The sequence below is a fragment of the Procambarus clarkii genome, chromosome 18 (assembly GCF_040958095.1).
Source record: "Procambarus clarkii isolate CNS0578487 chromosome 18, FALCON_Pclarkii_2.0, whole genome shotgun sequence".
NCBI classification, from domain to species: Eukaryota; Metazoa; Arthropoda; class Malacostraca; order Decapoda; family Cambaridae; genus Procambarus; species Procambarus clarkii.
In genome coordinates, this window is record NC_091167.1 from 21,460,028 (window position 1) to 21,476,342 (window position 16,315).

Genomic DNA, 16,315 nt, shown 5'->3' on the forward strand with positions numbered 1-16,315 from the left:
TAGAAGCTGGAATATGAGGACTAGGAGCTGGAATATGAGGACAAGGAGCTGGGATATGAGGACAAGAAGCTGTGATATGAGGACTAGTAGCAGGAATATGAGGACTAGGAGTTGTGATATGAGGACAAGAAGCTGGGATATGAGGACAAGAAGCTGTGATATGAGGACTAGTAGCTGGGATATGAGGACTAGGAGTTGTGATATGAGGACAAGAAGCTGGGATATGAGGACAAGGAGCTGGGATATGAGGACAAGGAGCTGGGATATGGAGACAAGGAGCTGGGATATGAGGACAATGAGCTGGGATAAGAGGACAATGAGCTGGGATATGAGGACTAGGAGCTGTGATATAAGGACAAGAAGCTGGGATATGAGGACAAGGAGCTGGGATATGAGGACTAGGTGCTTAGATATGAGACAAGGAGCTGGGATATAAGGACAAGGAGCTGAAATATGAGGACTAAGGGCTGAGATATGAGGACAAGGAGCTGGGATATGAGGACAAGGAGCTGGGATATGAGGACTAGGGGCTGAGATATGAGGACAAGGAGCTGGGATATAAGGAGAAGGAGCTGGAATATGAGGACAAGAAGCTGGGATATGAGGACTAGGACCTGGGATATGAGGACAAGGAGCTGGGATATAAGGAGGAGCTGGAATATGAGGACAAGAAGCAGGGATATGAGGACTAGGAGCTGGGATATGAGGACAAGGAGCTGGGATATTATGACAAGGAGCCGAGATATTATGACAAGCAGCTGGGATATAAGGACTAGGAGCTGGGATATGAGGACTAGGAGCTGGAATATGATGACAAGGAGCTGGGATACGAGAACAAGGAGCTGGAATATGAAGACTAGGAGCTGAGATATGAAGACAAGGAGCTAGGATATGAGGACAATGAGCTGGGATATAAGGACAAGGAGCTGGATATCAGGACAAGGAGCTGAGATATGAGGACAAGGAGCTGGGATATGAGGACAAGGAGCTGAGATATGAGAACAAGGAGCTGGATACGAGGACAAGGAGCTGGATATGAGGACAAGGAACTGGATATGAGGACAAGGAGCTGAGATATGAGGACAAGGAGCTGGGATATGAGGACAAGGAGCTGAGATATGAGGACAAAGGAGCTGGGATATGAGAACAAGTAGCTGGGATATGAGGACAAGGAGCTGGGATATGAGGACAAGGAGCTGGAATATGAGGACTAGGTGCTTAGATATGAGACTAGGAGCTGGGATATAAGGACAAGGAGCTGGGATATGAGGACAAGGAGCTGGATATGAGGACAAGGAGCTGAGATATGAGGACAAGAAGCTGGGATATGAGGACAAGCAGCTGGTATATGAGGACAAGGAGCTGGGATATGAGGACAAGGAGCTGGGATATGAGGACAAGAAGCTGGGATATGAGGACAAGGAGCTGGGATATAAGGACAAGGAGCTGGGATATGAGGACAAGACGCTGGGATATGAGAACAAGAAGCTGGGATATGAGGACAAGGAGCTGGATATGAGGACAAGAAGCTGGGATATGAGGACAAGGAGCTGATATATGAGGACAAGGAGCTGGGATATGAGGACAAGAAGCTGGGATATGAGGACAAGGAGCTGGATATGAGGACAAGAAGCTGGGATATGAGGACAAGGAGCTGGGATATAAGGACAAGGAGCTGGGATATGAGGACAAGGAGCTGGTATATGAGGACAAGGAGCTGGGATATGAGGACAAGAAGCTGGGATATGAGGACAAGGAGCTGGAATGTGAGGACTAGGAGCTGGGATATGAGGACTAGGAGTTGGGATATGAGGACAAGGAGGTGGGATATGAGGACAAGGAGCTGGGATATGAGGACAAGGAGCTGGGATATGAGGACAAGGAGCTGGGATATGAGGACAAGGAGGTGGGATATGAGGCCTAGGAACTGGAATATGAGGACAAGGAGGTGGAATATGAGAACAAGGAGCTGGGATATGAGGACAAGGAGCTGGGATATGAGGACAAGGAGCTGGGATATGAGGACAAGGAGCTGGGATATGAGGACAAGGAGCTGGGATATGAGAACCTGGAGCCGGAACATGAGGACGAAAGGATGAAACTGTGCCCAACGGGGCCTGAACGCCGACCCTGCAAGAGGCGCGGCCGTTGCTGTACCCACCAGTCCAAGATGTACGGACGGCGTAAGGGCATAATTTCGCGCTGAATCCTAGCAGGTCTTGACCCACCTTGGAGGAGAAGAGGTCGGCGAGGGAGGCGACGAGGATGCCGTTGAAGGGGACGCCGACGAAGGCGTACACGATACAGAAGATCCGCCCCCCGGACGTGGCAGGGTACATGTGCCCGTATCCTGTAGGGACACCACACGTAACTTGGTCACTATCAACACCAGACATCATGTCCGTGAGGCTACTGTTCTGGATTTGATCTTTCTGATGCATATAAGTTCTAAATCTATGTCTAGATTAAACAGTATACAATTATAATGATTATATGTTATGCTGTTATTATGATTCTTACGTAAACTGCGTACTGTGATTTTGTGTCAACTAACTCAATTCTAAATATATTAACATTTATGAATGAAGTTGATCAATTATTTAACGCAGCAACAGAAGAAATAACTCGGTAATTATTAAATTATTAAAAGACTTGCTTCATGCAGATCGGCGTTCAATCCCCGACCGTCCAAGTGGTTGGGCACCATTCCTTTCCCACCGTCCCATCCCAAATCCTTATCCTGACCCCTTCCCAGTGCTATATAGTCGTAATGGCTCAGCGCTTTCCCCTGGTAATTCCCTTCCCCTTCCTTGTCCTATTCATAGATAAGACATATTCTCGGTGTTTTCAAGCACATATACAGCCGGAGTCTTGATACAGCTTACGCTAATGTGAACCTTGACAAGCGCAAGGCCTTACATGCCTTCAACACGGCAGAGAGTGATAAGGGCATCAACAGGCGCTGAGCCTGAATGAATCTATTGCAACATTCCAGTCAGAGTCAAATTTCTGTGATGCATTGAAGAGGTCCACTTCAGAGGCGACTGATACAGTTGATTTAAGGAGATTAATTGGATACAAAATTTAAGTTAATAAAGAAAAAAGCGACTAGAATGTTTGAGAGGGGGAACCTCTTTAAACTTCACTCTGATCGAACGCCGACCACGCAAGAAGCCAACATGACTACACAACACTTGTAAGAGATATAAGGACAAGTAGCTAACGATAGCCAACCAGCTGGATCTCTGGTATCGAACCCAGACCCAGCAAGAAGTGATGACGTGGTTGTACGATTCTAACTGGACGGGAGACTGAGGGAGACGCGTAGAACAAAACACTTACCGATGGTGGTGATGACGGTGAAGGTGAAGAAGAAGGAGTTCCAGAGGCTCCAAGTGAGGGGTCGGTCCTGGATCTCCTGGAGGAAGTCATGGTCACACTTCTCACTCACCGCCTTCATCATGTCCTCCACCGGCCCGCGCGACCCGTTGGCCAGCTCGGACACCACTCCTGTCCAAGGTAAACACTCCACTATTAACAGTATGCAAGCAACTCCATTCCTGCTACGGTCAAGACGGGTGCGGTCAAATCGTATCCAAGGCGGTTCAACGCTCATTTTCTGATTGTCAAAACTGAATATAGAGTTAAATTAGGCTGTGTTAGTTTAGGTTAGGCTGTGTTAGTTTAGGTTAGGCTGTGTTAGTTTAGGTTAGGCTGTGTTAGTTTAGGTTAGGCTGTGTTAGTTTAGGTTAGGCTGTGTTAGTTTAGGTTAGGTTGTGTTAGTTTAGGTTAGGCTGTGTTAGTTTAGATTAGGCTGTGTTAGTTTAGATTAGGCTGTGTTAGTTTAGATTAGGCTGTGTTAGTTTAGGTTAGGCTGTGTTAGTTTAGGTTAGGTTGTGTTAGTTTAGATTAGGCTGTGTTAGTTTAGATTAGGCTGTGTTAGTTTAGATTAGGCTGTGTTAGTTTAGATTAGGCTGTGTTAGTTTAGGTTAGGCTGTGTTAGTTTAGGTTAGGTTGTGTTAGTTTAGATTAGGCTGTGTTAGTTTAGATTAGGCTGTGTTAGTTTAGGTTAGGCTGAGTTAGTTTAAGTTAGGCTGTGTTAGTTTAGGTTAGGCTGTGTTAGTTTAGGTTAGGCTGTGTTAGGCTCGGTTGGATTAGGTAAGGTATGATCTACAATCTGTAGGTGAACCGTCTTGAGTACAATGTGATTTGTATCCAGTTAAGAGGTACTAATAATTAAGGCTTCCGGTTCCTCGTAGATGCACTAAGCGTCATGTATGTCACCTTAAGTGGCTGTATCACAAAGGTTCTTAAGAGCTCTGTAAGACCACTAGGCCAGATTCTCCAAGGTGTTCTTACGAAGTTATTAAAAGATTTGATGCTGGTTTATCTGCTTCTCGATAGAGGTCACCACTACTTTCTTCTTCTTGATAGTAGGTGCAGTTTGCCTGAAGGGTTTGTCCTCCCGATGACTACACCAGTACACATGTTGATTGATTGATTGATAAAGATTAAGCCACCCAAAAGCTGGCACGGGCATGAATAGCCCGTAAGTGGTGGCCCTTTTGAGTCATTACCAGTATCAAGAGCTGATACTGGAGATCTGTGAAGGTGCGACTGCACCCTGCGTGACGGGAGATGTCTCCCGTCTTACTGATGTTGGTAGAGGCGTTTATGTTGAAGATGATAAGAGCTCCAAAGGTGCTTTGTTGCCTTGTGCTGAAGATAAAGGAGCGGCGACTAAAACAGAGGTGTATGTTAGAGGGAGACTTTTCGCACCGTAGGACGGTGTGTTGTGTTTATGGCGTCAGCTGATCCTTGGGGCTGCGGCCAGGCATTTAAGAACATAAGAACATAAGAACAAAGGTAACTGCAGAAGGCCTATTGGCCCATACGAGGCAGCTCCTATTCTATAACCACCCAATCCCACTCATATACTTGTCCAACCCGTGCTTGAAACAATCGAGGGACCCCAACTCCACAATGTTACGCGGCAATTGGTTCCACAAATCAACAACCCTGTTACTGAACCAGTATTTACCCAAGTCTTTCCTAAATCTAAACTTATCCAATTTATATCCATTGTTTCGTGTTCTGTCCTGTGTTGATACTTTTAATACCCTATTAATATCCCCCCGGTTATGTCCATTCATCCACTTGTAAACCTCTATCATGTCACCCCTAACTCTTCGCCTTTCCAGTGAATGCAACTTAAGCTTTGTTAATCTTTCTTCATATGAAAGATTTCTAATTTGGGGAATTAACTTAGTCATCCTACGCTGGACACGTTCAAGTGAATTTATATCCATTCTATAATATGGCGACCAAAACTGAACTGCATAATCTAAATGGGGCCTAACTAGAGCAAGATATAGCTTGAGAACCACACCAGGTGTCTTGTTACTAACGCTGCGATTAATAAATCCAAGTGTCCGATTTGCCTTATTACGAACATTTATGCATTGATCCTTTTGTTTTAAATTCTTACTAATCATAACTCCCAGATCCCTTTCGCAATCCGACTTCGCAATCACAACACCATCTAGCTCGTATCTTGTAACTCTATCATCATTACCTAACCTCAGAACTTTACATTTATCAGCATTAAACTGCATCTGCCAATCCTTTGACCATTTCAAAACCCTATCTAGATCAACTTGAAGTGATAGTGAGTCCTCCTCCGAATTAATTTCCCTACCGATTTTCGTATCATCGGCAAATTTGCAAATGTTGCTACTCAAACCTGAATCTAAATCATTTATATATATTATAAACAACAGAGGTCCCAGGACAGAGCCTTGAGGCACTCCACTTACAACATTTTCCCACTCTGACTTGATTCCATTTATACTAACTCTCTGTTTCCTTTGGTATAGCCATGCCCTAATCCAGCTTAATATAGCACCCCCAATACCATGAGACTCTATTTTTTTAATCAGTCTTTCATGTGGCACTGTATCAAAAGCTTTGCTAAAGTCAAGGTATACAACATCGCAATCCTTACCACTATCAACTGCCTCAACAATGCTAGAATAAAAAGATAACAAATTTGTTAAACATGAACGGCCATTTATAAAACCATGTTGCGACTCAATTATTAATTTATGTTTTTCAAGATGAAGACGAATTTTATTTGCTATTATAGATTCGAGTAACTTTCCCACAATAGACGTTAGGCTAATTGGTCGATAGTTAGACGCAAGTGATCTATCTCCTTTCTTAAAAACTGGTATCACATTAGCAACTTTCCAAAACTCTGGCACTCTGCCTGACTCTATTGATTTATTAAATATGGTTGACAGTGGGTCACAAAGCTCCTCTTTGCATTCTTTAAGCACCCTAGCAAACACTTCATCCGGCCCTGGGGATTTGTTTGGTTTGAGTTTTACTATTTGTTTAAGAACATCCTCCCTGGTAACTGCTAAACTCGTCAACCTGTCCTCGTCCCCACCCACATAGACTTGTTCGGCTGAAGGCATATTGTTAAGTTCCTCTTTAGTAAATACAGATACAAAATATTTATTAAAAATACTACTCATCTCTTCATCACTATCTGTTATTTGACCTGTCTCAGTTTTTAATGGACCTATCCTTTCCCTAGTCTTAGTACGATATAACTGAAAAAACCCTTTAGGATTTGTCTTTGCTTGCCCTGCTATGCGAACTTCATAGTTTCTTTTTGCTTTCCTTATCTCTTTTTTAACATTTCTAACCAGTTGTACGAATTCCTGTTCTAAAGTGACCTCCCCATTTTTAATCCTTTTGTACCAAGCTCTCTTTTTACCTATAAGGTTCTTCAAATTCTTTGTTATCCACTTTGGGTCATTAGTATACGATCTATTCAATTTGTATGGTATACTACGTTCCTGTGCTTTGTTTAGAATATTCTTAAATAAGTTATATATTGAATCCACATCGAAATCCCCATTTAAGTCACCTATCGCTGGGTTCATGTCTCGCTCCAAGACCGGCCCACACCCCATACCCAAGCCTTTCCAATCAATTTGACCCAAAAAATTTCTTAGGCTATTAAAATCAGCTTTTCGAAAATCTGGCACTTTAACAGAATTTTCTCCTACTGGTCTATTCCATTCTATGCTAAATCTGATTTCTTTGTGATCACTGCTCCCTAGCTCACTCCCTATTTCGATGTCATTAATTTGCGTTTCCCTGTTAGTTAACACTAAATCTAAAATATTATTTTCCCGTGTTGGTTCCTTAATGTGTTGCGTAAGAAAGCAATCGTCAATTAATTCTAGAAAATCTTCTGCTTCACTATTCCCTGTTTTGTTCAACCAGTTTATTCCGCTAAAATTAAAGTCACCCATGACATAAATACTGTTAGATCTAGATGCTCTAGATATTTCATCCCATAGATGCTTTGCTTCCATTCTGTCTAAATTTGGTGGCCTATATATTACTCCTATTATAATATTATTAGCTTTTTCGTTTAATTCAATCCAAATAGTTTCTGTGTGTGGCTCTGTTTTGATTCCCTCTTTGAGACTACATTTCAAATTGTCCCTAACATATATGGCTACTCCACCTCCTCGTCTAATATATCTATCTGTGTGAAATAGTTTAAATCCAGATATTTGATATTCAGCTAATAGTTCTCTATTTTCTACATTCATCCACGTTTCGGTAAGTGCAATAATATCTATTTTTTCTGTGCAGACAAGAGCATTTAATTCGTTAATTTTATTTCTTAGACTTCTACTGTTAGTGTAATATACCCTAAGTGAATTGTTATTTTGCGGACCTTCTCTTTCCCTGATCGTTTTGCCAATTCCTTTCTCCCACAAACACATACTTTTATTACCTCCTTCCTCCAAATCAATTCCCATACCTCTATCTACTAACAGTTTAAACCCAAACAAACACCTCTAACCACTTCTTCTAGCGAGTTCGCAACAGCAACAACCCCAGCTCTCGATAGATGCACCCCATCACGAGCATACATTTCATTTCTTCCATAGAAGTGTTCCCAGTTGTCTATGAAAGATATTGCATTTGATTTGCAATATCTTTCCAGCCGGCAATTGACACCAAGTGCCCTCGATATCCATTCATTTCCCACTCCCTTTCTTGGAAGAATGCCACATATGATCGGGATTCCTCCCTTGCTCCTAACTAACTCTATGGCTGTTTTATACCTCTGAATCAGTTCCTCACTCCTGACTCGACCAACATCATTTCCTCCCACGCTAATGCAAATAATGGGATTGTTCCCATTACCAGCCATAATATCATTCATGTTGTTTATAATATCACCAATGCCAGCTCCGGAATAGCAAACCCTTAACCTGTTCCCCCTATCTCTAGCACAAAACGTTCTATCCAAATACCTTATCTGGGAATCTCCCACAACTAATGTTTGCTTAGGTACTTCCTTTACTTTCTGAGGGGCCTGCGCTTCCTTTCTCTTCGTTGCTTTCCCTTTTGCGCGATCCACAGTCTCTCCACAGCACTCGTCCTCCAAAACGTCAAATGAATTTGAAGTTGCTATGGCGTTTGAAGGCGGCTTTATCAAAGTCTTCTTAAGGCCCCTGTCTTTCGCAACTCTCCAAGACGAGGTCCCTTTACTGCTGGTCTCCTCCTTCGTTACTTCTCGTTGTTTTTTAAGCTGACGCACCTCCTCCCGCAGAGAGTCCAACTCTGTCCTCAGGGCTCCCACTAGAGTCACCAGGTCCTTCACTACAACTTCCATATTGCTATGATAATGTAACAACACTCAGGAGCTCCGGTTAACACAACCTCTCACTGTGACTTCACCTGACCGACGACTGATTTGTTTTCAGTGTTTAGCTGTTGGTGGCGCCAGGTATAAATGTGGCGCGGGTCAGATGTGACCCAAATTGTTGGTCGACTGGAGATATTTAGCCAGTGCTTTGACTATTTGGTATTCTTCCTGTAGCGAGTGATCACCGCCTAACATATGCTCGATGGTAAAGGGTATTTTAAGTGCGATAAGTACTTGCTTGAAATATACTCTGGTACTATGATGTCACCACTACTTTTTTTTCATAGTCCCTCAACGCGATACTCTCCGTAATAATATATATATATCACGGGAGAGATATAAGGTCGCCTCAGAAGGTTACTGGCCAAACAACAATTATACTTTATTCTGAGGGTAATTAAGGCCAAAAATAAACTATCTATATACCGGGCATACCGAGAAGCGGGGAAAGCATCTCGGTGAACATGGCAACTCGTTTTGTTGACATACATCAGCTGAGATAACACGCGTGTGATTGGTCAGTTGTCCAGCTGAGTCGGCAACGTGACTGGCTTAGTGATAAGATAAACAATCTCTGCTCAAAGGGCAAAAAACACTACTTTTCCTTTGAGCAGAGTGAAGGCAACATTGTTTATCTTATCACTAAGCCAGTCACGTTGCCGACTCAGCTGGACAACTGACCAATCACACGCGTGTTATCTCAGCTGATGTATGTCAACAAAACGAGTTGCCATGTTCACCGAGAGGCTTTCCCCGCTTCTCGGTATGCCCGGTATATAGATAGTTTATTTTTGGCCTTAATTACCCTCAGAATAAAGTATAATTGTTGTTTGGCCAGTAACCTCCTGAGGCGACCTTATATCTCTCCCGTGATATATATATATATATATGTATATATATTAGTGGGGAGAGTATCGCGTTGAGGGGCTGGTGGCGGTGTCAGGATGACACACACCGAAATTTGTACCCAATTTATCGGTGTATAGACTGAGACTTTGTTCTTGGAGCATGACGAGGAATACTTGGTGGTTGGTCAGTGAGTTACCGGCCGCCTTGACGACCGTCGTGCAGGTAACGGGCCGTGACCTCAGCCCTAAACAACCCCAGGTGGAAGTGTTGGTGATGTCATAAAGGCTTATTTAGAGAGTTTAATGTGGCAAAAGAAGGTTTGAGTAAATACATATATCCCGTGTTTATGTATTAACGTATGTCGTGTGCAACTCCTATCAGAGTTGATCCAATTGAAGGTCACTGGGGCAACGGGGGGAGGGGGGGGGGGAAGGGAGAAGAGGAACAGTAGTGAGTATATTACACAGTAATCACATTAACGTGATATATCAATGAACAACTCCACAGGAGCCTTGATGAAGGTACGAATCTATGCACAGAGTGTTCCCAAGCGCACTCTAGGCGACTGTACCATGACATGGTAAAAGAATTGCAACCTGGAGTACTACTGCACCCCACGAGGATCCAGAGGCTTCCACTGAAGCCTAACTAGGGTTTCACTGTTAGTTACAACAGTTCCCTAACTGGGGTATAGTTCCAGCAGTCACTATACTGCCGAGAGGGATGCTGATGATACACTGCCACTGTCCTCTTCAGTGCTCACTTTGTTACGGGGCACAAGACTGCGATGATATGCTTCTCTCTCTCTTCCCTGCACGCTACCCTCGTCCCCAAGTTAACACTTAACCGCCATGTGCACCAGGAAAACAGAAGGACCTCAGCAACTCCCCTGAAGACACGCTAAACTAGCACTCTAGGGGACAGGATACAGCGTGAGGTGTCAAGGTGATTATATGTGGCGATCCAGGTCACCTGACCACCTGTAAGGTCTATTCATGCCCGTGCCACCTCTTGGGTGGCTTCATCTTTACCAATCAATCAACCTAGACACTCTTCAGTTCAGCAATAACCGAGGTAATCACCTACACGCCAAGTGCCGAAGGAAAATACTTCTCCAAGGCTTCGAGTTTCCCAAGGTGAGGCTACGCTCCCCCGGTCTGTCCAAATTTGTCTCTTCGTACTCGGTGGTCAATATATTGTTGTTCAGACGCTCATACTGGTCAGACCTGGCATCAGTTTGAAATAGAGGTAAACGGAAACAATTTACAATTAACAAAAACATTTACTAAAAAAATATATTTGGAATAGTTGGTGGCCTCTGCTAGCCTCATCCAATTTTAAAATAAACGGTCACTCACAACCTTCAGTAGTCAATGCTGCTTTACTCGATTAAACTAGGCAATTATATTGTTACTTTAACATACTAATCTGAATCACAGGAGAATAAGAGGTTTCGTAATTAATCTTAATCTGATCCGTGTGGTTAAACGCATCTTCGGGCTCATCTTCTCCATAATATTCTTGATGATGTAGATCACTCACTAGGAAACCTTCCTGTGACATCTTCGCGTATCCTCCTCCTTTTGAAAGCTCTTCGAGGACGTGTCCTCGAAGAGCTCCGCCGTCAACAACGTTGATGTCCTATAAGCATGCGTCGCTCTGTAAGGCGTACCTCCTCCTCAGCGTCAGACCAATGCCCTCTGCTCTGATTCACTCACTGTCTCGGAAGAAGATTCAACTATTGCCTCCACTGGGTGAGTAATGTTGGCTTAATGTCACTCTTCACAATATTATTATTTATTCACGTTAGTCACTGGTTACTCACAGATTGGTTAATAAATAATCACTGCCTGTTCACATCACTCGCTGGTTGCTCACAGATTGGCCAACTGATAATCACTTGGGTACTGCCACTGCCGTATGTGTGACCCACAACTGATCCCTTCTCTAAGTTTTCACCATTACAGATAAGATAAACTTATCTCTTTATCTCAAAGTTACTATGAAATTCCACCTTCACCAAAAGTTTTCCAGCTGCTTCATGTATGAACAAAGTACTGTTACTCTTCATATTAGACTCAACTTACTGCATAATTGGCTATTCTGACGGAATTCATCTGGAGCTCTGGCGGAATGCCCGTCCTCGTCCGTATCTGGAAGGTCAATGACCTGAGCTCCAATCGCTGAGCCCGGCTCGGCTCCCACCGATGACGTCACTGTGAGAGTGTCGTTGATTGGCTGTGACTCCGCTGCTCTATCCAGTCATATCTTTCGTTACATGACCTTGAGGCCGGCGTCGCTGCATCGGGCGAATACCCGGATGTCTCGCTCGCCGCCACTTTCCTCGTTTCCGTCCCTCTTCCAACATTTATAATCTAAATTCACCGCCAAATCGTGATTGACGCGCTTGCCTTAGTAACTTAAAGCATTGTTTGTTCCGTCTGTGGTCTTATGAGGCGGGATAAATGACTGTTGAGACAGGTGAGGACTGCATTTAGACGGTGAACGTAACACTGGATATGTGAGCCTTGAAAAATTAAAGGTTAAGGGTACACTTAATAATGTCAAGTACCCAGCTAAGGTTTACATTATAACGTCAAGTACCCAAGAGGGAGGGAGGGAGAGAGAGAGAGAGGGAGAGAGAGAGAGAGAGAGAGAGAGAGAGAGAGAGAGAGAGAGAGAGAGAGAGAGAGAGAGAGAGAGAGAGAGAGGGGGAGGGAGGGAGTGAGCTAGAACTTGGGTTAAAAGCTACCAATGAGCTACAACTTGGGTTCAAACCCACCAATGAGCTACAACTTGGGTTCAAACCCACCAATGAGCTACAACTTGGGTTCAAACCCACCAATGAGCTACAACTTGGGTTCGAAACTCACTAATAACTTTTTGCTTGAGGTCCAGGAGGTTCTTCATCTCTTCCAGTTCCTTGCCTTCCTCCAGGTAGAGGAACCCGACGGCGCCCATCAGCATGAAGGCCACGTACATCCCCAGCAGCACCAGCCACTGCTTGTAACTCATCATCTTGCTGGGGTCCTGGGGCCGCTAGGGGCTAGGCTGGCGTCGCTAGAGGCTAGGCTTCCGCCGCTAGGGGCTAGGTTTGCGTCGCTAGAGGCTTGGTTTGCGTCGTTAGGGGCTAGGCTGGCGTCGCTAGAGGCTAGGCTGGCGTCGCTAGGGGCTAGGCTGGCGTCGCTAGAGGCTAGGCTTGCGTCGCTAGTGGCTAGTTTGGCGTCGCTAGAGGCTAGGCTTGCGTCGCTAGGGGCTAGGCTGGCGCCGCTAGGGGTTAGGCTGACGTCGCTCAGGGCTAGGAGAGCGATACTAGGATAGCGTTACTATGAAATTGTCTCTTAGGGAGTATGACAACACCATTAGATCCTAGGATAATTCCTTAGGTGCTAGGGGTCGCTAGGTGTTTTGTTAGCATCGTCAGGTGCTAGGGTAGTTCGTAAGGATTACTGGGGACTGGGAGAGTCTTGCTAGGGGGCTAGGCCACCGCTTCCATGTACAAAACACATAAATTGCATTGCTAGGAGATTGCTATAGCATGACTAGGACCTAGCATGCCATGCTTAACGACTCGGGTGATTGGGTCCCAAGTTAGATGCCGCCAGCTAGTTAAGATGTCGCAAGGTAGATGCCGCTAGCTATAAATAGTTAAGTTGTCGCACAAAAGTAGTGACTTGGATAATCTGACAGGAAAAAAATACTAGAATCCTGACTAAGGATATTGCTAGGGTAATAGTGTGACTAGGGGCTAGGTTTGAATGTCTTGAATACCGTGGCTCGATGAGATAGTGTAACTAGGGACGGAGCCTAGCGTGGCTAGGAGCTGAGATATTACAGTTATGGACGGAGCCTATCGTGGCTAGGAGCTGAGATATTACAGCTAGGGACGGAGCCTAGCCTGGCTAGGAGCTGAGATATTACAGTTATGGACGGAGCCTATCGTGGCTAGGAGCTGAGATATTACAGCTAGGGACGGAGCCTAGCGTGGCTAGGAGCTGAGATATTACAGCTAGGGACGGAGCCTAGCGTGGCTAGGAGCTGAGATATTACAGCTAGGGACAGAGCCTAGCGTGGCTAGGAGCTGAGGTATTACAGCTAGGGACGGAGCCTAGCCTGGCTAGGACCTATACGCTCTCGTACCTCAGTTGTTTCCTGTTGACCTATCCTTTCTTGAGCAATATATTTCCGGGGAATTGATCAACAGTGTTTTTGAAAACCAACAATAAATGTTTCCTGTATCTAGTGCAGCGCACATAACACTACAGTCTCCTTAACCGCAACGCTATATATATATATCACAATGTTTCTTGTAGCAAGGGATTTACTGGGTGTTCAGGCGCTAGGCTTATGGAAGCCTTTTTCCTGGGAGAGGATTTAGGAAGTCAAGATTCCTGGGAGCCAGCATTCTGGAGCAAAGTTCAGTATTACTGTATAAACTAGCAGAGAATATACACTGAGAAGTATCCCTCTGACTATATACATAGTTTGATTTATATTTAAATCACAGTCGGTTAATATGGCCTTCAACTACACATTCGAAACGGACTCTTCGTATATTTTGATGAAAGTCTATTATGTATTATGAAATACTGTATAATGCAACTAATTTTTGCATTATGTGTATAAAAAATGCTTTATAGTGCAAAGGATTTTCTCTTGCAGAGAACTGTTGAATATATATTAGCAATTGCTTACGAATGACATGGTGGGCGGGGCTAGACCGCGTGACGTCACTCACAGTCTGAGGGGATGCCGAGTACCGCCATAAAGTCATCTCTAGCGCGCCGGACGCGAATCTTTTAGTGGGTCGTTGAACATGATATTGTTAAGGGCGTTAACTGCTTGTGTGGGTGCTAGTGTGGGGAGTGGTTATAGCGGGTCTCAACTATACTGTGCGTGGAGGGTAGAGTTGACCATACTCCAGGTGGGCGGAGCAAGCGGCTTAGTTGTGACGTCACTGTAAGTGGGAGGAGCCAGTTGCTAGGTTTTAAATAGTCTCCAGCTGGGCGGAGCTAATGCCTTAGATGTGACGTCACTCCAGGTGGGCGGAGCTAATGCCTTAGTTGTGACGTCACCCCAGGTGGGCGGAGCTAATGCCCTAGTTGTGATGTCACTCCAGGTGGGCGGAGCTAATGCCTTAGTTGTGACGTCACTCCAGGTGGGCGGAACCAGTGGCTTAGTTGTGACGTCAGTCCTTTGTGGATAAGCCAATCAGCGGGCGTTGTTCGTCTCCCTGCAAACAAATGACAACCAATAATACTAAATAATTCAACTTATATATAACAACAAAACCTTATATAATTACTTACATCACAAGTAAAGCTTTCACATTCATCCAATAATTCCGTTCATTTGTTATATATAATAATAACATTTAATTCACTCTTATCATCGGGGGCTTGAGCTCGGACCTGTACCTTAGAGGTCCCAGATGAAATTGGAATAAAATGGGAAACAGGCAATTCCGCCACATATGGTGCGGACGCGCGTGCGCCCCCGCGGAATGTGAGCGCTCATGTTTGCATATCACAGAGTTGTAAATATTGGGGCCAGATTCACGAAGCAGTTACGCAAGCACTTACGAACCTGTACATCTTTTTCTCAATCTTTGCCCTGGAAACACAAACCGTAACTGTCTCTATTTTCCGCTTGTTACAACTTGTAATAAAGTTGTTACATCTTGGCTTAACGTGTTTATGACGTATTAGAACGTTGTTACAACTTGCTTTATTGGTTGTTATAACTGGTGAGGTGTTAAAACTTGTTCCAACGTTGTACCAACGTCGTAGTTTCGGTGTGTGTTTGGCGGGTAGCGACTTTGTTTACAATTATTAAACAGTTAATGAGCTCCGAAGCACCAGGAGGCTGTTCATAACAATAACAACAGTTGATTGGCAAGTTTTCATGCTTGTAAACTGTTTAATACATGTAACCAAAGCCGTCAAAGATTGAGGAAAGATGTACACGTTCGTAAGTGTTTGCGTAACTGCTTCGTGAATCTGGCCCCAGGACCCTTATTATGTCCCAGACCAGTTTAATATCACGTCCCGGGACAGGTACAGAGGATACATGATCACTACATAAGAAGTATTGCTAGAATTATCACACAAAAAAGTGATTCTGTTATGCGTAAGTCTCCCCCTAGGAAAATGAGACGAAATTTCTAATTTTTTGTTTATTTTTGTCTATGCGAGACTGGCCAGTTGTCTAACTCCCAGGTACCTATTTACTGCTTGGTGAACAGAAGCATCAGGGTGAAACCTCCTCCATCCACAAGGCTAAATACCGTAAATAACTGGAAGTGAACTCAGCCGTTTAATGCTACAAATAAAGACATCATTGTGAGCTGACTGACATGTTTAATGTTGTTGTTGTAGACTTTATAAAGGTACAAGTTCGTAAAATGATGGAGGGAAAGATGTACAGGTTTCGTATGTGGCCTCGTAAATGTTTGCTGAGGGCTGGCCAGGTGACGTGATGAGATTCATCACTAGAGTGACGGAACTCATCACCTGAGTGACGGAGTTCATCACTAGAGTGACGGAGTTCATCACTAGAGTGACGGAGCTCATCACCAGAGTGACGTAGCTCATCACTAGAGTGACGGAGCTCATCACTAGAGTGACGGAGCTCATCACTAGAGTGACGGAGCTCATCACTAGAGTGACGGAGCTCATCACTAGAGTGACGGAGCTCATCACTAGAGTGACGGAGCTCATCACC

At 44.3% G+C, this 16,315-nt stretch overlaps 1 protein-coding gene across 4 annotated transcripts in view; it reads right to left on the reverse strand.

Annotated features, from left to right (window-relative positions):
* LOC123754494 (potassium channel subfamily K member 2) overlaps positions 1-16,315 on the reverse strand; it is a 116,512-nt gene that overhangs the window by 31,793 nt on the left and 68,404 nt on the right. Inside the window, exons 2-5 of one of the 4 annotated variants that reach the window (XM_069326324.1) lie at positions 13,572-14,825; positions 12,466-13,399; positions 3,343-3,510; positions 2,229-2,350 (exon numbers count right to left, since the gene is read on the reverse strand). In XM_069326324.1, coding sequence (XP_069182425.1) covers positions 2,229-2,350; positions 3,343-3,510; positions 12,466-12,610 — 435 coding nt within the window. In that variant the 5' untranslated portion in view covers positions 12,611-13,399; positions 13,572-14,825. Of the gene's footprint in view, positions 1-2,228; positions 2,351-3,342; positions 3,511-11,134; positions 12,262-12,465; positions 13,547-13,571; positions 14,826-16,315 lie in introns of those variants that run through there. The other 3 variants (XM_045736939.2, XM_045736941.2, XM_045736940.2) reach the window with 3 other exon arrangements.